The 22,359-nt window shown below is 36.0% G+C and overlaps 1 protein-coding gene across 1 annotated transcript in view; it reads left to right on the top strand.

Moving 5' to 3' along the window:
- The window catches only part of LOC115933524 (ankyrin repeat domain-containing protein 26), an 82,343-nt gene that overhangs the window by 5,660 nt on the left and 54,324 nt on the right, over positions 1-22,359 (top strand). The window contains exons 3-7 of the mRNA XM_063697151.1: positions 3,147-3,237; positions 5,713-5,741; positions 5,836-5,908; positions 9,710-9,780; positions 17,949-18,115. Of these exons, the coding sequence (XP_063553221.1) occupies positions 3,147-3,237; positions 5,713-5,741; positions 5,836-5,908; positions 9,710-9,780; positions 17,949-18,115 (431 nt within the window). The remainder of the gene's footprint in view (positions 1-3,146; positions 3,238-5,712; positions 5,742-5,835; positions 5,909-9,709; positions 9,781-17,948; positions 18,116-22,359) is intronic.

Here is a 22,359-nt window from a genome sequence, read left to right as displayed (position 1 = left end):
ATGACTATTTGAATGTCTTTTACATTTTTTCTTTGGAAAATGGGAAAGGGTGGTAAATATTTTGAGGAATTGGGGCTGAAAAATGGCATGAACTGGAAAATACATAGTGACAGGAAAACTGCCTGGAAAAGCTTTCACACAGTAGAGGAAACTTGAAATTTGCTCAGGGTTTATTTGGTAAGTATTCTTACTGGAACTTTTCAGTCATACTATAGTGATCTTTATAATCCTTGTGCCTGAATACCTTTTAATGGGTTCAATTACTCATTATAGTAACCATAGAATGTCCCCGGTGTCTTTCAGTTCCAAAACTGTAAAGCACATATCATATGGTTTCCTTTTACTTTCTTGGATGCTTATTGTGGGATGACACAGTTTTTAGTAGGAAACTTTTTCTCTCTTTCCATCCTTCGTTCTGTAATTAGACTCCAATAACACTGTGGACATGTAGCTGGGCATGCTGGCACATGCCTGTAGTCCCAGCTCCTTGGAAGGCTGAGGCAGTAGGATCACTTGAGTCCGGGAGTTCCAGACCAGCCTGGGCAACATAAGAAGATCTTACCTCTAGTTTTTCTTTTAATGTGGAAATTCAGAAGTTTAAAATTTCTGTCTCAAAATCTGTATTACAAAGAGATTCCCATGTATTTCCTAAGCCATTCTATGAAGAGTATATTTAAAGCTCTTCATCTAATTGAAGCATACATGGTTTTCCTCCAATAACAACCAGCTCCAGAAGCAGAGACTTTTAATAACCGTGTGGTAAGACTTTAATTTCAAACACTTTTTGCGCTGTAGTTGTAAAAAATATTCACAGAGCATCTTTGTATCACAGTTTAAAGTTTCAAATTTCAGAAGTTTTTGTATTTCATTCTTTAAATAATCATTTTAAAGGTCCTGCACTACTGTGAACTACTGAATATTACAAAATGTATTCTTGTGTATCCCAAAGTACCTAAAGTCTTGCATGTAAGAAGTGTTTTAATCATGTTTGAACATGAAGAAATGAACAGACAAGTAAATTTCTATATAACAGAATGTTATAGGTAATATAATATGCAGAAGATATCTAATAATAACATCTAGTGCATTTCCAAAATATGGCTTAAATTAATGTTTAGGATATAAGTTCACATGAGTTATGCAAATATGTTATAAATAAGAAGAAAATAAATTAGAACTATGTCATCAGTAGGAAAGCAGATTACAGTATTTTTCTAATATCCTCTAACTGTAAGCTCAGATTTGGATTTTAGATGAAAATTTTTTTAACTTTCTTTTAGCCCCAACCTATGCTCTTTTAAATATATCTTTTCAGGTTGTACATTACTCTTTATAATTTTGATTTTCTATTCTTTCTCCTGGTGGAATATTGACGCAACATTTCTTTTCTCTTTTATCTCTCTGTAGTAATAATGTTCCAGCTTTCACATAGTGGTAGATGACCATGTTTACCCGAATGAATGTCTTATTTTGTAGGAAGAAAATTGAAGTGTTTATTAGAGAAATACTTACAAAAAAATTGTAAATTCTAATAAGTATTTTTAGGGCTATCCTATGAATTAAAGTCTCCATATATATCTGTACTTCTCCATGTACCTTACTGCAATTCACATTATAAGAATGACACTCATAAATATTACCTCTTAAGTATGTCTAATGAACACATTTGGGGAGAAATGTTAAATCCTGTTGTAAACTGTAAAGTGTGTATACAAGTGTAGGACAAAATGACCACAGTGGGATTCAGCGATTTAGTAAATATTGAGGATTCTTTTTGTAAACCTGAACAATGAAATGGCAGTAGTGCCGAGAAAAAAAAGGGAAAGTTAGAACAGGCATGTCGACTTCTACTTTGGTTTACATTAAGTTTCAGCAGACTATGGGAATATCCTAAGGGAATCCAGTGATTTGGCACTTGAGACCTTTCCAATGAGATTCTGTTTTTGACCTTGAAGGAATTTCTGTTCTTGACTCCTGACTGTGTGCTAGGCAGTGAGACACTGAATGTAGAAGATGAGGCTTATGATAGAGTAGTAGGAGCAGAAAATCAAGTAAAGAACAAACACTTCTAAGTCACTATAAGTGCTTCCTATAAAGAAAACAGAGAATGTTAGGTTAGGGCACGTTGAAGAAGTGTGTAGTTAGGATGGGGCCGGAATGGGAGTAGAACTGTGTTCTCAGAGAAGATCTTTCTGAGTGTGACATTTAAGCTGCCAACTAGAGGACAAGAAGCAGCGAGCCATGTGAAAGTCTAGAAGGAGGATATTCTGGACAGAGAGAACAGTGGGTCCCATCTGTTTTTCATTTTGTTCTCGATGTCCAAAAAGCGGGAAGTGTGGTAAGCATCCTCGTCCTCATGTGTATTATTAGAATGTGTAGAAAAGAGAACGTGTAAATAAGGGCCTGGGACTGTTTAGATGCTTCATAATAAATGTTCTTCTCCTTCCCTTTTTACTATCTCTTGCTTTACTTTCTTGAAGTTATTTCTTAATTGGGAAATAATTGCATACTACATCTAATATTTGCTTGCTTCTATTTAAACAAGGCATAAAGAAAAGGCTTCTTACTATTTTGCCATTTTTCCTGTCAATAAAAATTTTACCAAAAATATTTTGATTTTTCCAAGCCCTTCCCCACCTAAATAAAGCAGCTTTGACAATGTTCTGCTTACATTCAACATAACATACCCTGAAGTTACCTATCATGCCGAGTATCTTATTTTAACACTAAGATCATTTATGTAATTAGAAATATTTTAAATATTAATGTTGTAAGTATTATAACAAGTGTGTTGGTTTTTTTAATGCCCTCTTATTGTTGGTAGCGAACACAAAGTAGAGTTAGGTATTTGAAGTTAGTTCCTCGCTGAAATATACGCATGAGCTAATATTGTGTCTGTCACAGTGTTTCCTTTGGCTTTCTATGTTCAGTTTACCGAGTCAATAGCCATATGGAGATAAAAGTTTCGCTTGATCTGGAGAGCATATATGAGTTTCTCTTATTGAAATATTTTGGTTTTCAATACATGCTTTCCTTATTTCTAGGTCTCATTGCTTTTAAATCAGGAAATTCAGAACATGATTAGGAAATATTGAGAAATTCATTGTTTTTTCATTGAAACTCGTTATTCATTATAATTTCAACAGACTACCTTTGAGAATGTTCCACAGAAATATGATAGTCACTTAACTGGAGCTGATGGTCAAAGAGGAAAACGTACAATAAAGGAACAAGAAGGTAGGAACTGTATTTTATTTAAAAATTTGACAGAATGTTTATTTAAAAACATGAGCTCTGTTACATTCTAGTAGCCAAGGAAAATGAGGTATTAAGTGCATAGTCAAAAAAAGAGAAGTGAAATAGTGATATGTTGTATATTTTGTAAGGCATTAGCAACCAATTTAATTGAGAGTGCCACTAAAGGAGCTGAATCATTAGCTCCAATTCAAGATAGTCTAAGACCTGAGGAAAGTCAGAAAATAAGGAAGAAGAAAAGAGTAAATGAAGGAATGAAGAGTGAAAAAGGCAGAGAATACAGGGAGTAAATGAAGGAAAAAGAAGCAGATATATGCAATGATGGGTGATAGAGTAAGATAATTATTTGGGGAGAATATAAAGTGAGCTTCCAGTACTGAAACTTGTCAGAGAAGTCAAGCAAAATGTTGCCACTGTTGCCATTTTCCTTACTTTTGGGAATGCATTAAGGATGGAGGTACCTGACCACGCAGAGCTATGTTTCATCTGCGATAGAGGAATGTAATGTATGGTCAGCCATGCATAAATTACATGTCTATAATTTAATGTGCTATAAAATCTTGTTTCTTCATGGGACAGTATCTTAGGGGCCAAAAGAAGAGCATTGGAAAGAAGAGGGTAGGATTAGTTATGGAGAGATCAAGGAAGCTATAGCCTGATAAAAAGTTCGTTAGTAACCTTAAGACTTGTAATGCAGCTTAGATTTGGAGGACGTGATAGGGTGGAGCTTGAGGCTGGATTCCAAAAGGGCAGGTTGAGGTTAACGAATGTGGGAGCACACTCAGTATAGACCAGAGCTTCCCAAATTTTAACAAATCAGCTGAGGACCTTGTTAGTAGTGCAGATTCTGATTCCACAAGTCTGTGATTCTGCATTTCTAATAAGATCTCAGGTGATGCCGACCCTTCTTGTCCTAGGACCACACTCTGACTAGCAAGGGTATAGCTGTGCCTTTAGAGGAATCTGGAAGAAGAGCCATTGGATCACCACTCACGACATAACAGGATCAAGGGAAAGCATGATTTTGCTTTTATTTCTGAGCGTGTTTCTAGCCACAGGGGAAGGAGAAAGAGATGAAGGAATAGAAATCATCGCTGGAAGATCCCACTGCTAAATGAAGAGAAGAGAAGTCATGGGAATAGTCCATCAAAAGAAGGTAGAAGGGACAGAGTCAGGACAACAGATCTAGAGATTACTTTTGCAAAGGAAGAGGGATTGTGAGTGGAGGAGGAGGGAGGAAAGAAAGAAGTTGGCTAGTTAATTTTGGAGTTGATAATAAGGAAACTTGAGAGCTCTCACTTCTGATGGCTGCAATATATTGGCACTCAAACGGAAGATTAGGTGATTGCTGTTCCAGGAATTACTGGAAGGAGGGAGTGCTAGAATGGGGGTAAACCACAGGAGCTAATTTCTTCTGTCTGTGACTATCAGACATCAAAGATGCATGTTTTGTTGATATGAGTTAATCAACTGAGGTGAAGTTAAAAGTAGGTGCTTTGGCTGCTTTTTCTTTAAGGCAGCCGATTTTTTTAATAGGATGCCTGTTTTGTAAAAGTTTATCATGGATGACATGATATGCCAACCCAAATTAAGTTTAGAAACAAAAAAATTACAAAGTTTATTCCTCAAATAGAAAAGGCATTATTTTCCATAAATATTACACTCATTTTGGTATATAAAAGGTCAGGAGTAGCTAATAATTGTGTAGCAATGCATTTTTTATTAATATTTCAATGTTGAAAGCTTCTTATACATTATTTTTAGAAATGTTTTATATACCTTCTTGCATGAGTGGATAAAAAAATTTAAGATGGCCAAACTAGAGGATATAAGAAATGTAGACCTATCAGTAAGCCCAAATAGGTACAGAAAAATAAATAAACATTTTTATGAACTACTTGCTGTAAGTGTGGATCCAAAGTAATCACTTCAGAACACTTTCTCTGATGAGAAATGATTTAAACATTCAAATGAACTGTCATGACAACTGTGTGCTTCCTACATTCTAGGACCAATTGAAGGACATGCTAAATGCTTGTAGTAGAATGGTATAAATGGTTCTGATGTGTCACATTAAAGACACACTATAGCGTTCTACCATCAGCTTGGACATTTATCTGCCCAGGGTCACGATTTGCTCTGCTGATTAAAGATCACTTTTCTCCTCCTCAGCATGTACACATGGTTGTGTGCATACTTTTCTATTTTAGTTACAGATATCTGAATCAGAATCTTGCCTTTGAAATGTTAACTGCATGTTTTATTCAACCTATCTTCTTAGTTTTCTTCAGGATATTTCTGTCATGTTGCTGTCCTGACAAAAGAAACGCACCCCTAAATCTAAACTCATTATTTTTAAAGTGAAGCACTGAGATTCAGCTTGATACTAACTCTGAGTGTATGGTTAGCTTTATCATATTTATATATAATTGATTATATGTCCCTTTTGCCTTCTAGATTCTCTTGAGCAATATCATCACTTGAAGGTAATAACTTTTCTGTATTTATCTTTAATTATTAACCACATAGCATATGAAACATATATTATTTACTAATCATTTTGTCTCAAAACCCTTTCAGCCTAAGGTTGAAATCAAAGAGTGTGTTTCGAACCAGGTGGTCGGAATGAAAGATGTACAAGCATGCACATCAGGTAAAAATTTTTGCAATACAAATTTAACTCTGGAAAGGAGCACATTAAAATATTCTAAATGCTAACAGTCTTCATATTCCTATGTCTTTTTTCAAATTTGATGGATAGATTTGATATATATAATGCAGATATTAGCATTGGTATCTATGTTTGAAAAACATTATATTTAGAAGCATAAGATAGATTTTTAAAACATAAGCTCTAACTTAGATGTATCTTCTTTTACGTATTACTACGCTGAAGTTCTCAGTTGGGAATACCTATACTCATTCGGGTTTCACAGAGGTGAATTATGAGACTACAATTTTTTTTCCCATGTTTGGAATGCTTCTTGAAATTCTGATCTTTATCTAGAGGAAAGCTTTCCTCACTAACATGTCAATTTTGTATTAAGTTTAATTACTTCATCCTAGTGTTGTTAGACTGATGATCTGAAGCAAATCGGATGCTTTGATTATTTTGTGTGTGTGTGTGTGTGTGTGTGTGTGTGTGTGTGTATGTGTGCAGGGAATATCTTGGATTACAAAAATGAGGAAAGTAATCATTTTTTTTCATGGCTATTTGGCAGACACACTCATTTCAAAGAATGATTCTGAAACTTTATACGCTTAGGGTTTTTTGTACAATTAATAATTATTGCATAGAAGTAACCAACACTCTGAATTAGGTGTTTGTCATTGTCATGCAGTTTTCATATGTTTTACTGTGTATGTGTATGGCCATAAATCATATGTAGAATTGGTGTTTCTGTCCTAAAATTTCAATCATATAAATGATTGTACATTATGTATATTATTCAGCAGCTTTCTTTTGCTTACTCAGCATTACATTTTTTAGATCAGTCGATATGTTTTGTTCACACCCATTGATTTGACCAAAGAGATCATCGCTATTTTCAGAAGTAGCTCTAGCTGAGTTTACATTTCCTGTAGTATTTCATGCTATAACAGTACTACATTTAATTAAACTCTCTTCATGGTGAGAAAAAGATAAAAACATTAAAAAATGATGGCAGATTCCAAAGAGCTGTTGTTTAAGTGAATTGTATCTATTGATATTTACTATATCAGAAACTGAAGCTGAATAATTTAAAATATAAACATGCACAGCCATGCATTCCAGTAGCCATTATAACTCTGGCCCATTAAGCACCCATGATCTTATGATACATCGTGTGTCTAATGGTTAAACCTAAGTCTTGTTAGTAAAAGAAAGTTCATATTCCTGAAGAATCTTTATTATTAATAAACAAATTTCTCATGGAAAACAAAATATATAATATCGCTGAGTGAATCAAAGTAAGTAACACTAAAAAAGAAAAACGTCAAAGATGATCGTTAATAAAACCTATGTGAGTGAATGGCAAGTACAGGACATGTAGAATACAATAAGCCATGCAGGAGTGGTGTGTTTCTGGGGGAGTGGAGGACATGGGACTGCTTCTGTTTTAGAAGGAATTTCTCCACGTTAGTCAAAGTGTATTATGATTTACATTCTAATAATGAAAACTTTACTTTCAGCTTTTTCAGCTTTGGATTTTAATAGTTTGACCTTTAGTAATGAGCTTCATGAAAGATCTGAGAATTTGAAAGTTGGTGATCTATGTCCATTTGTATCTCCACCAATGACCAACACTGTGTTGGGATCCACAGACTTGGGGCAGAAGAACTTAATAGATCAAGAAAAGATGACCACTGTAGGTGCGCTTGTATTTTGGAATCACACTCTCCATGACCTGTGTGAGTCAAAGCTACCAGAAAACAAAGATAGCAAAGAAGGTGAAGCATAGAGAATTCTGTCCCAGTGTAGCTGTACTTGGCTTAGTAATACCATAGTTGTAACTTTTAAAGAATCATTTTGTGGCAAAGTGTGTATTGTGTTTACACCCCCTTTATACAAGCTACAACCAAACAGAGGACCAAACAGCAGGGCATTTGTGTTCTTCCTTTAACCAAAGCAACATAAAAATAACAAAGAGGATGAGATGGACAAGTAATTTTGTTTAGGCTAGTATTTAACATAAACTTGAATGTGAGTCCAAGGATTACATGTAGAACTTTGGGACTGGAGGGGAAATGTAGGCAAGATGTAAAGATTGCCTGCTCAAACACAATGTGGTTTCTTCGTTTTATTTCCATAGGTCTGAATTTGTATCAGTTGTAACTATATAAAATGTAGCCCCAAAAGCACCTTCCAAACCCCAAAATTAAGTTATTTTTAATAATTTCTGTGACTTTATGTAGTATAGAATTGACTTTCCCAGTATGAATGGATATCCTTGAGAATCTGCTAGATGGTGTCTTTTCGGCTGTGTCCCCATAGTGTATCACCTTGTTTTAATGAGTAACAATTTACTAGGAATATTGGTTTGAAGGAAGGTGGTGTCATTTAAAAATAACATGAAAATACATTTTAATTTTACTAGGACACATAATCTGTTGAATAACTGCATCTAATATGTATTCTACTTTATGCCCCAGTTAAATTTAGTGTCTTTAATCAGGTATACGATCAGATCTATATAGTAATAAATCATAAAATATTTTTGCACCCAATAGTTTCATTTCCTTTTTTACACGGTGAAACCCAGTGTCTGGAAAAAATAGAAAAATTAGCCGAACATGGCAGCACGTGCCTGTGGTCCCAGATACTCAGAGGCTGAGGTGGGAGAATCTCTAGAGTCCGGGAGGCAGAGGTTGTAGTTAGCTGAGATCGCACCGTTGTGTTCCAGCCTGAGCTACTGAGCAAGACCCTGTCTCAAAAAAATGAAACAAAAGAAAAAATGATTTGAAAGATTGTCCCATACAGTTTAGGACAAAGGGGATAATAGACAAGCATAGAAAGAATATACATTTCAGGTGGTAAAGATATACTAGAGAAATCAATGCAGTACTAAGGCAGCGCCAAGGAAAGAGACACCTGTTTATCTGAGGAAAGATAGCAAGAATCAAGGAATACTTCACACAGCAATGTGAGTGATGAAAAAGAAATGGTTAGAATAGTAGAGGAAAACATTTCAGATATCCAGAGCAGGATGTCCACTGGTAAAAGTATAAACGGTTACAGTAATTCTGGAAATCATTGATCATAGGCGTAGTGTGTTGTTAAGAATGGAACTACTGGGCCAGGCGCAGGGGCTCATGCCTGTAAATCCAGCACTTTGGGATGCTCAGGTAGACGGATCACCTGAGGTCAGGAGTTCAAGATCAGCCTGGTTAACATGGTGAAACCCCATCTCTACTAAAAATACAAAAATCAGCTGGGCGTGGTGGTGCATGCCTGTAGTTCCAGCTACTTGGAAAGCTGAGGCAGGAGAATCGCTTGAACCTGGGAGGTGGAGGTTGCAGTGAGCCTAGATCATGCCACTGCACTCCAGCCTGGGCAAAAGGGCGAGACTCCATCTCAAAAAAAGAAAACAAATAAATAAAATGGTACTATTATGAAGTAGAGAACAGTATATACAGTGTTACCATAGATTTTCTTAGTGTATTTTTACACTTTGTTTCATTTCCAATGGTTTTGTTTATTTATGTTGGGTAGATACATTGGTGAGAAAATCTTTGAGATGTTTTGTACGGCTTGCACTGGTGATATCTAGTGTCCTCGAGTGGTTTGTTGAAGTTTTGAATAACTGGAAGTATTTCTTAAAGAAATAAATATTTCACTAAACATTAAGCTTCATTTAAAACTCTCAGTTTATAAAATACTATGTGTTATTTTCCATCTATTTTTATAATGACTTTAGCCTTTATCTAACTCTTCTAAGTAGTTCATTTTAACTAACTGTGGATTTGTCAGCAGAACAAGATTTAGAAGTGACGTCAGAGCAAGAGCCAGAAAGGCTTGAAGGAAGTGAAAATAACAAGCCACAGGTATGTAAAAATTTGAACTTCATTGCTGATTTTATATTGTTTTCTTTCTCTAATGACGTGACATAGACCAAATGAAATTATTTTTCACACTAGCTGTTTGGAATCAATAGATCATAATTTAACATTTAGCTTTGAAAGCATTTTTAACGATATATAAATTTTAAAATATTCTTAGAATCTATAGTATCTCATAGCTATTGTTTAACTCTTGATATAGAGGCAAACAATTTTTAGAATTTTATGTGGTTTTCCGTTTTTATAACCTCCTTACATGATAAAGAATGTAACACTGAATGTTGCATTTTACTATTTAGCATTAGAAATGATAAACAATTGAACGGTAATGGCCACTGAGCTACATTCATGTGAAAGGAGTACTCATTCCCAGTAGTTCAAAATTTGGAGATTTATATTGCCGATCATTAGTGCCAACATTAAATATTTATTTTGGCTTTTGGTCTCTAGTTCACTTCGTTGTCTACATTCAGGGAGAAAATGGGCTTATAAAATCAACCCAGTCATGCCTTGTAGATTGGGACCTTTGGTGTTAAGATACAAACAGTAACTTTGTGACTTATTTCAATGCAGGAAATCAGTAAATATTACTAATTTTAAAATCCACTGTCATTAGTGGACCTTGTAATACATTAAAACTGTATTTAAGCACAGAGTGTATCTAGATACATAACACTATCTTATTATGAAAGATCATTGGAATTAAAATTTAAGAATTTGCTTTTTCTGATTGGTGCTGATTCGAGCTCTGAATAATTTAAAGTTTACTCTTCTCCAGTTGATAATCTTTAGAAAAAGTGCTTAAATGCACTGTAGGGCTCAGTCTTTAAGGTGTCGTATGGTAAAATCCTTTTAGATAAAGAAGACTTTGCAATGCTACAAATCATCCACTAATTCATTTTTGGTAGATTTAACACATCATAATTTTTATTTATGTATTTATTTTTAATTTTTTGTGGGTACATATTAGATATATATGTTTATGGGGTACACAAGATGTTTTGGTTGAGACATGCAATGAGAAATAAGCACATCATGGATACGGGGTATCCATTCCCTCAAGCATTTATCCTTTCAGTTGCAAACAATCACATTACACTCTTTAAGTTATTTGACAATGTAAAATTAAATTATTATTATTATTAAGTTATTACTGACTACAGCCATCCTATTGAAACACATCATGAATTAAGTTGAGTGCAAACAAACAATGACAGTTTGCTGGTTCATGTTTCTCTCCTACTTTAGGGCGAGGTAAATTATTTTTTCTTCTTAATTATAATCCAGTGATTTAGGAGGAGCTAGACATAGAGTAATAATTTTAACAGTCGAATTTAAATTATTTTCTAATTTTAATTATTTTCCAGTTTTTCTTTGTTCTTTTTACTTAGGATTTCTTTGGCTATTGTGGCTTTTTGTTGGTTCCATACAAATTTTAGTTTTTTCTAATTCTGTGAAAAATCATGTTGGTATTTTGATAGGAATTGGGTGGAATCTGCAGGTTGCTTTGGGCAATATGGTCGTTTTAATGCTATCAATTTTTTCAATCCATGAGCATGGGTTTTTTCATTTATTTGTGTCATCAACAGTTTCTCTCACCGTATTTTGTAGTTTTCCTTGTATAGATCATTCACCTCCTTTGTTACATATATTCCTAGGTATTTTATTTTGTTTTATTTTTGTTGTTATTTGTAAATGGGATTGTCTTCTTGATTCAGTTCTCACGCTGATTTTGATAGTAATTGGGTGGAATCTGTAGGTTGCTGCAGTAGAGAAATTCTACTGATTTTTTTGTGTTGATCCAGAAACTTTACTAAATTCATTTATCAAATCTAAGGAGGTTTTTGTGGAGTCTTTAGGGGTTTCTAGGCATAAGAGCATACTATCAGTGAATAGAGAAAATTTGATCTCTTCTTTTTTAATTTGGATGCCTTTTATTTCTTTTCTCTTTGCCGATTGCTCTGGCTAGGACTTGCAGTACTCTGTTGAGCAGGAGAGGTGAAAATGGGCATCCTTGTCTTGTTCCTGTTTACAGAGGAATGCTTTCAACCTTTTCCCTCTTCCATATGATGTTGGCTGTGGGTTTATCATATATTGCCTTTATTATTTTGAGATATATTCCTTCTATGCCTAGTTTGTTGAGTTTTTATCATGAAAGGATGCTGGATTTTATCAAATGCTTTTTCCACGTGTATTGAGATGATTGAAGGTTTTTGTCCTTAATTTTGTGTGTGATGAATCACATTGACTGATTTGCCTAACTTAAGCCCTCCTTGCATCCCTGGAATAAAACGCATTGGATCATGATGTTCTTACTATCTTTTTGATGTGCTGTTGGATTCAGGCTGCTAGCATTTTGTTGTGGATTTTTGCATATCTGTTTATCATGGATACTGGTCTGTAGTGCTCTTTTTATGTTGTGTCCTTGTCTGGTTTTGGTATCAAGTTAATATGGGCTTCATAGAATGAGTTAGTGTGAAGTCTGTCCTCGTCAATTTTATGGAAGAGTTTCAGGAGGATTGGTACCAGCTCTTTTTTGTATGTTTGGTAGATTTTGGCTGTGAATCCATCTGGTCCTGGGCTTTTATTTGTTCAGAGGTTTTTTAGTAGTAATTCAGTTTCAGAATTCATTATTGGTTTATTTGGGATTTCTATTTCCTCCTAGTTTAATCTTAGGAGTTTGTATGTTTCCAGGAATTTTTCCATTTCCTCTAGGTTTTTTACTATGGGAGCAAATCATTGTTTATAATAAATAGTCTCTGATGATCCTTTCTATTTCTGTGGTATCAGTTTTAGTGTTTTCTTTCTTATTTCTGATTTTGATTATTTGAATTTTCTCTCATTTTTTTGGTTAGTGTAGCTAGGGCTTTATCAATTATGTTCATCTTTTCAAGGAGTCAGCTGTTGGTTTTTTGATCCTAGGTATTGTTGTTTTGGTTTCTATTTCATTTAGTTATGCTCTGATCTTTGTCATTTCTTTTTTCTGCTTTGGATTTGGTTTGTGGTTAGTTTTCTAATTTTTTAAGGCCAATGTTAGGTTGTTAATTTATTATTCTTTGTATTATTTTAATGTAGGCATTTAATGTCATAAAATTCCAGTGGTCTTAATATGTTATATTTCCATTGCCATTTGTGTCAAATTTTTTTTTAATTTCCACCTTCACTTCTTTGCTGACCCAAAGATCATTCCAGTGCATGTTAATTTCTATATATTTCTATAATTTCTGATGCTTCTCTTGGTTAAGATTTCTAGTTTTATTCCACTGTGTTTTCAAAAGATACCTGATATGATTTTGATGTTTAAAAATTTATTGAGACTTATTCTGTGGCCTAACATATGGTCTATTTTGGAGAATGTTCCATGTGCTGATGAGTAGGAGGTATGACTTTTAGTTACTGGGTAGAATGCCCTGTAAATACTGGTTAGATCAGTTTGGTCTGAAATCCAATTTAAGTTCAAATTTTCTTTCTTGATTTTCTGTCTCAATAATTTCTCTAGTGGTGTCAGTGGGGTATTGAAGTTCCCCACTCAGATTGTATTGCTGTCTATCTCTATATGTGGTTCTAGTAATATTTGTTGTATAAATCTGAGTGCTCCAGTTTTAGGTTGCATATATATTTAGGATTGTTTTTATCCTGTTGCTAAATTAATCCATTTATTATAATATAATGACATTCTTTGTCTTTTTTACTTTTTTTAACTTAAAGTCTGTTTTATATGATAAAAGTGTAGCTATTCCTGCTTACCTTTGGTTTCTGTTGGCATGGAGTATATTTTTCCCTTCCACTACTTTTGGTCTACAAGTGTCCTTACAGTTAATGTGAGATTGTTGTAAGCAACATGAAGTTCGGTTATGTTTTTAAATCTATTCCACCAATCTATATCTTTTAAGTGGAACATTAAATCAATTTATATCCAAGGTTAATATTGATATGTGAGATTTTATTCCTGTTGTAATGTTATGTGTTCCCTGGTTGTTTTAAAAGTTCTTTGTTTCTTGTTTCCTTCTGTCTGTGTTTGTGGTCTAATGGAGTTCTGTCATGTTGCCATTTGATTTCTTTCTCTCGCCCTTTGTGTAACTGCTTTTAGAAATCCTGTTAATTTTATTCTATGTTATTTACTTATTTATTTTAGAGACAGGGTCTCACTCTGTCACCCAGACTGGAGTGCAGTGGTGGAATCATAGCTCACTGCAGCCTCAAATTTCCAAGCTCAAGTGATCCTCTTGCCTTGGCCTCTGATATAGTTTGCATGTTTGTCCCCTTCACATCTCATATTGAAATGTGATTCCTGATGTTGGAGGGGGGCCTGGTAAGAGGCGTTTGCATCATAGGGTCAGATCCCTCATGAATGGTTTAGCCCCATCCTTTGGTGAAAGTGAGTTCTTGCTCTGAGTTTACATATCCTTGTTTGAAAGTGTGTGGCACTTCCCCCCTCCATGCTCTCCTACTCAACATGTGCCACACCTGCACTTCCTTTGCATTCCATCATGATTGTAAGCTTCCTGTGGCCCTTGCACCATGTTTCCTGCACAGTGTGCAGAACCATGAGCCAATTAAAGCTGTTTTCTTTATAAATTAACCAGCCTTAGGTATTTGTTTATAACAATCCAAAAATGGCCTAACACAGAAAATTGGTATCAAAGATTGGGTGTTACAATAAAAATACCAGAAAACCAGAAGCAGCTTTGGGTTTGGGCAGTGAGCAGAGACTGGCAGAGTTTAGAGAGCTCAGCAGAAGACAGGAAGATGAGAGAAAGTTTGGAACTTAGAGACTTGTTAAGTGGTCAGAACCAAAATGTGATAGGAATCTGGGCAGTGAAGGCCAGGTCTTAGATGGAATGAAAAAGTTGTTGGGAAATGGAATAAAGATCACCCTTGTTATGCCTTAGGAAAAAATGTGGCTGCATTGTGCCCAAGTCCTAGGGATCTGTGGATATTGAACTTAAGAATGACGACTTAGGGTATTTGACAGAAGAAATTTCTAAGCAGCTAGGAGTTCAAGAAATAGTCTGACTGCTTCTAGCAGCCTACAGTCAGATACAGGAGGAAAGGAATGGCTTAAAGTTGCAACTTGTATTTAAACTGGAAGCAAAGTGTAAAGCTTGGAAAATGTACAACCTGACCATGTCATAGGGAAAGAAAAAGCCTTTTCAGGAGAGAAATACAATGGGATGTGGAGCAGCCACTTGTTAGAGAGATTATCATAACTAAAACATAGCCAAGTTCTAATATCCAAAATGTTGGGGAAAATGACCTGAAGGTGTTTCAGAGCTCTTCCAGGCCGCCCCTTTCATCACAGGCCCAGAGGTCTAGGAAGAAATAATGGTTTCAGGGGTCATGCCCGGGCCCTGTTAAGTCTGCTCGGCCTCATGACACTGCTTCTCACATCCATGCCACTTTGGCTTCAGTGGCTCAATGGGGCTCAGGTACAGCTTGGGCTGCCACTCCAGTGAACACAAGCCATAAGCCTTGGTGGCTTCCACATGTTGTTAAACCTACAGGTGCACAGAATCCAAGAGTGAAGGAGGCTTGGTGGCTGCCACCTAGATTTCAGAGGATGTATGGGAAAACCTGGGTGCCTAGGCAAAAGCCTGCTGCAGGAGCAGAGTCCTCACAGGGAAAAAAAAGCCTCTCCTAGGGCAATGCCAAAGGGAAATATGGGGTTGGGTTCCCCACACCAAGTCCCCACTGTGGTACCACCTAGCGAAGCTGTCAGAAGCGGGTTGCTGACATCCAGACCCCAGAATGGTAGATCCACTGGCATCTTGCACCCTTCACCTGGAAAAACCACAAGCATTCAACTCTAACATGTGAGAGCAGCCACAGGGGCTGCAGCCTGCAAAGCTGCAGAAGCAGAGTTGTCAAAGGCCTTGGGGGCCCACACCTTGCAACCACGTGCCTTGGATGTGAGACATGGAGTCAGAAAAAGGATTATTTCAGAGCTTCAAGATTTAATGACTTCCCTGCTGGGTTTCTGACTTGCCTGGGGCCTGTTGCCCCTTAATTTTGACCAATTGCTCCCTTTTGGAATGGGAATGGTTGCCCAATGCCTGTAGCATTCTTGTATCTTGGAAGTAAATAACTTCTTTTTGATTTTACAGGCTCATAGGTGTAAGGAACTCATCTCCAAATGCAACTTTGGACTTGGGCCTTGTGACTTTTCAGTTAGTGCTGGAATGAGTTAAGACTTAGAGGAACTTTTTGAATGCATAATTATATTTCAAAATGTGAGAAGGTCATGAGATTTGAGGGGCCAGAGGTGGAATGATATGGCTTGGAAGTTTGTCCCCTTTAAATCTCCTATTGAAATATGATTCCCAGTGTTGGAGTTGGGGCTTGATAGGAGATGACTGGATGATGGGAGAATTTGGCTCCTGAAAGGTTTAGCCCATCCACTTGCTATTAAGTGAGTTCACATGAGAGCTGCTTGTTTAAAAGTGTGTGGCACCTCCCTCCTCATGCTCCTGTTCTCACTCTTGCTATGTGATGTGCTTGCTTCCCCTTTGCCTTTTGCCATGATTTTAAGCTTCCTGAGGCTCTCTCCAGGAGCAGATGCTAATGTCACACTTAGTGCACAGCCTGCAGAACTGTGAGCCAATTAAACTTCCTTTTTTGTAAATTAACCAGCCTCAGGTAATCCTTTATAGCAAGATAAGAATTGCCTACTAAGCCTCCAAGTAGCTAGGACTACAGGCATACACACCACACCCAGCTAATTTATTTTAAATGATTTTTGTAGAAATGCCATCTTGTTACATAGCACAGGCTGGTCTCAAATCCCTGGCCTCAAGTCATCCTCCTGCCTTGGCCTCCCAAAATGCTCACATTGTATGCATGAACCACTGTACACCAGCTGTGAATTTTACACTTCAGTGTGTTTTTATGATGATGAACATTGACAGCTGTTTTCCATGTTTAGGCCTTCTTTGAGCATTTCTTGTAGGGCTGATCTAGTGGTGAAGAATACTCTCAGCATTTGCTGGTCTGGGAAAGACTTTTGTTCTCCTTCATTTATGAAGCTTTTTCTAGCTGGAGAGAAAATTCTTGGATGGCAGTTTATTTCTGAAAGCATTGTGAAAATAGGATCCCAATCTCTTCTGCCTTGTAAGACTTCTGCTGAGAAGTTGGCTGTTAGTTTCATCAGGTTTCTTTTATAGATGACTTGATGCTTTCTTCTTGATGATTGTAGGATTTTTTCATTCCTGTTGACTTTAGACAGTCTGATATGTATATGGCATGGTATAGTCTTTCAGAGTATTCATCTGGTGTCCTTTGGGCCGATTGTGTGGGTGTGTGTGTTTGTGTGTGTGTGTATATATATATATATATATATATGTATATAGATGTGTGTGTATATATGTTTGTGTATATATTTATATATATGTTTATATATATAAATATATATAAACATATATATAAATATATATAAGTATATAAAAAATATATAAATATATATAAAAATATATATAAATATATATATAAATATATATATAAATATATAAATATATATATATATAAATATATATAAATATATATAAAAATATATATAAATATATATATAAATATAAATATATATATATATTTCAGTGAGCACCTTCACTTTTTTTGATATCCCAGGAGCCAAAAGAAAAAAGAATTATAAAAGGTGGTGGGAAACAGAATAGCTTAGTGAAGAAAGGGGAAAGCTTCCTTTCTCTTCCTGAAACCCCAAATGTCACATCCTCTAAATCTGGCTGTTTGATGTAAAATCCAGGAGGAAAAGGCAGAAGATGACACATTTTGTGTCTTCGTCTTTTTATTTCTGTTTCTTCCCAGTTAAATGGGTGAAAATTCATATGAGGTAGCAAAGAATGGATGGAAATAAAAGGACAAAATTTAGAAGAGCCCTTTTGAAATTTTGGAAAATCCTGTCGCATTCACTCACACAGAAATGAAGCTAACTTTATACAAATGTCGGTGATAAAATTATGCTACTTATATCTTATAATTCTATATATAATCCTATATATAATGATAACATAAGCACAAAATATTTTAATGACTAAAATTGTGAAAGTTAAACTGTGAAGCGATAAAATCAATGAAAACAGAACAATTTTTCAATGAATAAAATGATAACAAGAATCCTATCTATGAAACTTTCACTAAAGGCGGAGGGAGACAGGAAGAAGCATGCAAGGAATGAAACAGAAGCATCAAGAAACCTACATGATATCTCCACTGATGACCGTATCGATAATGGGTTAATTCAACAAGGAGAGAATGGAAAAACTGATGGTCAGCAAATTCCTAGGACAGAGCAGGAAGAGTGTGATAGGTAAGCCTACAGCAGTATTTAACAGTAGATCATTTCTACTGTACTATAAAAGTAATCCAAATTTGGGCAAATATTCATGATTGACAAATTTTACACTTTTACAAGGGATATTCAGCCTTGCCTGTTGACCATAAAAATGCAGAAAAAAAGAGGTACCATTTTTTCAATTGTATCAATATTTTATTAAAAAATGATAACCAGTGTTGACAAATGTGAGGAAAAAGGGATTCTCATACGCTGTGGGTAAATGAAATTGGTAAATTCTTCTTGAATGGTAATTTAGTAGTGTGTCAAAATTTCAAATATGTCATTCCTTTCACCTGACACCTTCAGTGCTGGGACTAGATCCTACAGGAAGCCATGACTTGTGTGAATACATACACGTTAATGACTTCATATTATATAATTTACAAAAATTTAGTTTCTATAATAAGATTGTTTCCTTCATTGATCCCCTTTTATTCCTGTTGTGGAACTCAGTATTTTAATATGAGTCATTACTCTGTATATTTGATGAGGATAAAATATCCTAGAGTTGAATGGCTTTTATCAAGCACAAAATACTGCCCATGAAACTTTTAGTCTTTCTGTGATATTTATTTATAAATATGAGCAAAATGATGATCAGCTTCCATAATCTAGAAATGTTCAGGTAGTCTTTTTAGTTCTGTAATTTTATAAACTTATAATACCTTGGTTTTGCATTTTTTAAATGCCATATGTATTTAATTTAAAAGATCTTCAAAGTGTTAGACTGTATACTCACATAAGATTCAAAAAATGCAGCTAAACCACAAGAAAATTAGATGGTTCATGATCATGCCACTTAGGTATGATGACCTTGAGAGAACTGCCTTACTCAAGGGGCTCACATTTCCTTTCCATTCACTCTAAAACTCACTCCAGTAATTTGCCCTCCCATCACTCCTCCAAAATTGTTTTTCTCAAGGTTACCACTGATTTTCACTTTAATAAATCCAGCCATAATTTCTGAGACCTCGTTGTATTCAACCTATCGGCAACGCCTGACTCAACAGAGAACTCTCTAACTCTCTGCTCCTCAGCACTTCCTTCACTTGGTTTTCAGGATCTCGCTCCCTCACCTGGCTTCTCCTGCCTTTCTAGTCCATCCATCACAGTCTGTTTGGCTTGCTTCTCCTCATCCCCTACCTTTCACACATTGACATGTCCCACCACTCAGTCCTCAGTCTTCTTTCTCATGACTGTTACTACCCTGTGTATTGAGAATGATGTCCAAATGTGTATCTCCAGCCCAGGTCTCTCTCCTTAATTTCAGACGTGAATATCAAACTGCTTCCTTTACGCCTCTCTTTGGTCACCTATTGAGTATTGCAAACTTGTCAGGTCCAAAATTGGGCTTCTGATGCTCCTCTTCGTACCTTCCCCACAGGTAGTCTTTCCTACTTGGGTACATGGCAACTCATCCAGTTGCTCTGCCAATAAGCCTTGGTGTCACCCTTGATTCATCTCCCTCTCTCTTTCTCTGTCTCTGATACCTGACATCTAATCTGTCAGCACATCTTATGAAGCCTATCTTCAAAATATATCCAAAAGCCAGTCTTCCTTCCATCTTCCATGTTCAAGCCACTACCATGTTCTGTCTCGATGAGTGTAACAGACTAGATCCTATAGGAAGCCAGTTGATCTTGTTTCTTTTTCTTAGTTCTGTGTTTATTAATTCTTAGCCCAGAGGACCTGTTAAAACATGTTATATATGGCACTCCTCTGCTCAAAACCTAATTGCCTCTCATTTCTCTCAGAATATATGCCAATGTTCTAGTATCTAAAAGGCAACGTGTGACCTGACCTGTTAGCTCTCCAACTTAAACGTCTATTTTTCTATTCCTTTTTCTCCGTTCCAACCATACTGAACTTCTCGCTGTTCCTGAAGCACTCCAGACTTACCTCTGTACTTGGCAGTTCATTCTCTCTGGGATGGTTTTCCCTCAGATATCCTGTTGGCTTGCCCCTTCCATTCCTTCAGGTCTTTGCCTAACAGCCACATTCTCAGCAAGACCCTTTCTGGTCATTCTACTATTTCCACCAGCCCTCCTCCCCGACCCATAAACCTTTCATTTCCTGCTTTAGTTTTTCTCCTCTAGCATACTATATATTTTGCCTATCGATTATATTTGTTATTGTGTGTTTACTTCACTCTTGAGTGGGATTCCTATTTATTGCTGTACCCTCAGTGCCTAGAAAAGTGCCTAGCAGATAGTATGTATCAACTTAATAAGTATTTATTAAATGAGTGAATGGAGTTTACCCTGGGTACATTGATTTAGACATTAAATGGATTCTTACTTAAAAACCAGTTTGATATGGGTTCATTTTGACAATTTTATCTGGAAGTTATATGCATATTTTGGATTCTGTTGGCTCTTTCCGTCTAGGGAGAAAAGCCCAATATTGTGGTTATTCACAAATTATTCTTTTTCTGGTAATTATGATAGCTTTAACTATGGTACTGTGGATCAAAGGAATTGCAAACTTCATTTGTATTTTATTAAGCAAAATAAAATATAGGGGTGTTAGATGTAATTGAGTTGAAAACATTTTCCTAAAGCGTTAGAAGCCTTCAGTGACTGAAAAAAAAGAGGCAAGGTTGGAATTCATTTCCACCTGTAGTAGGAGAGATGTGCTGGTCAAGCACAGTCTCTTCTGATGGAGCAGCTGCTGATCTTACATAGGGTTTTGGGAAGAGTGGAGTTGAAGAATTGGCTGAGTTTTAAAGGAATAAATGGGTTGATATCATCTGGAGCAGCATGGTTATCAGAGTGAGATTGTTGTGGATTGGTTGGCATTTTCAGGCTCACTGATTGGAGTGAGTTTGTCTCTGATTGTTTCTCTATCAAAAGCAAGCAGCTGACATTGCTTGGTTGGTGGATGAGGCCAGTGGTCTTTGACTGAGTAGATGTATAACTGGTTCTGGGTAGCCACTTATTACCATGGCTACCAGTCAGTCCTTTCCTAAGTGGAAGGTGACTTTAACCAGATGCTTTCTGCTCATTAAAACTTTACAGAAAAGCATCTCTGTTTTTTTTTTTTTTTTTGCTTCTTTCTATTTTACACTTTCTTTTCAGGTTCCTAGGAATCACCTAGATGCCATGTACCCAGTCTTTGTGCTCACATCCTGATCTCTAAACAGGATGATTTTCATGTACTTTTTTCCTCATGTGCTTCCCTTATATTTTACTGCTTCTGTAAAGCCTTCTTTGTGCTCAGAAATAACTTTTCATTTATCAGCTCTTACATGTTGCATTGTATTATAATTGTGTATTTACCTGTCTTTTGAGGCAGAGAATATACATTTCCTTGTATTTTGTTGGTACTTCATAACAGGTTTTTGTATTAATAAATGAATTGAGATGGAAAAGAGTTGCAGTTTTATAAAAATTGGGTTTATTATTTTTTGTCTGTAGAATTATTAGAAAACATTATCCTTTTTGATATGAACAGACACTTCTCAAAAGAAGACATTTATGCAGCCAAAAAAACACATGAAAAAATGCTCATCATCACTGGCCATCAGAGAAATGCAAATCAAAACCACAATGAGATACCATCTCACACCAGTTAGAATGGTGATCATTAAAAAGTCAGGAAACAACAGGTGCTGGAGAGGATGTGGAGAAATAGGAACACTTTTACACTGTTGGTGGGACTGTAAACTAGTTCAACCATTGTGGAAGTCAGTGTGGCAATTCCTCAGGGATCTAGAACTAGAAATACCATTTGACTCAGCCATCCCATTACTAGGTATATACCCAAAGGATTATAAATCATGCTGCTATAAAGACACATGCACACGTATGTTTATTGCAGCACTATTCACGATAGCAAAGACTTGGAACCAACCCAAACGTCCAACAACGATAGACTGGATTAAGAAAATGTGGCACATATACACCATGGAATACTATGCAGCCATAAAAAATGATGAGTTCATGTCCTTTGTAGGGACATGGATGAAACTGGAAACCATCATTCTCAGCCAACTATCGCAAGGACAAAAAACCAAACACCGCATGTTCTCACTCATAGGTGGGAATTGACCAATGAGAACACATGGACACAGGAAGGGGAACATCACACACTGGGGCCTATTGTGGGGTCGGGGGAGGGAGGAGGGATAGCATTTGGAGATATACCTAATGCTAAATGACGAGTTAATGAGTGCAGCACACCAACATGGCACATGTATACATATGTAACAAACATGC

Source organism: Gorilla gorilla, chromosome 14, assembly GCF_029281585.2.
Source record: "Gorilla gorilla gorilla isolate KB3781 chromosome 14, NHGRI_mGorGor1-v2.1_pri, whole genome shotgun sequence".
NCBI lineage: Eukaryota > Metazoa > Chordata > Mammalia > Primates > Hominidae > Gorilla > Gorilla gorilla.
Note: the sequence above shows the minus strand (reverse complement) of the source record. Positions and strands in the feature narration are given on the sequence as shown.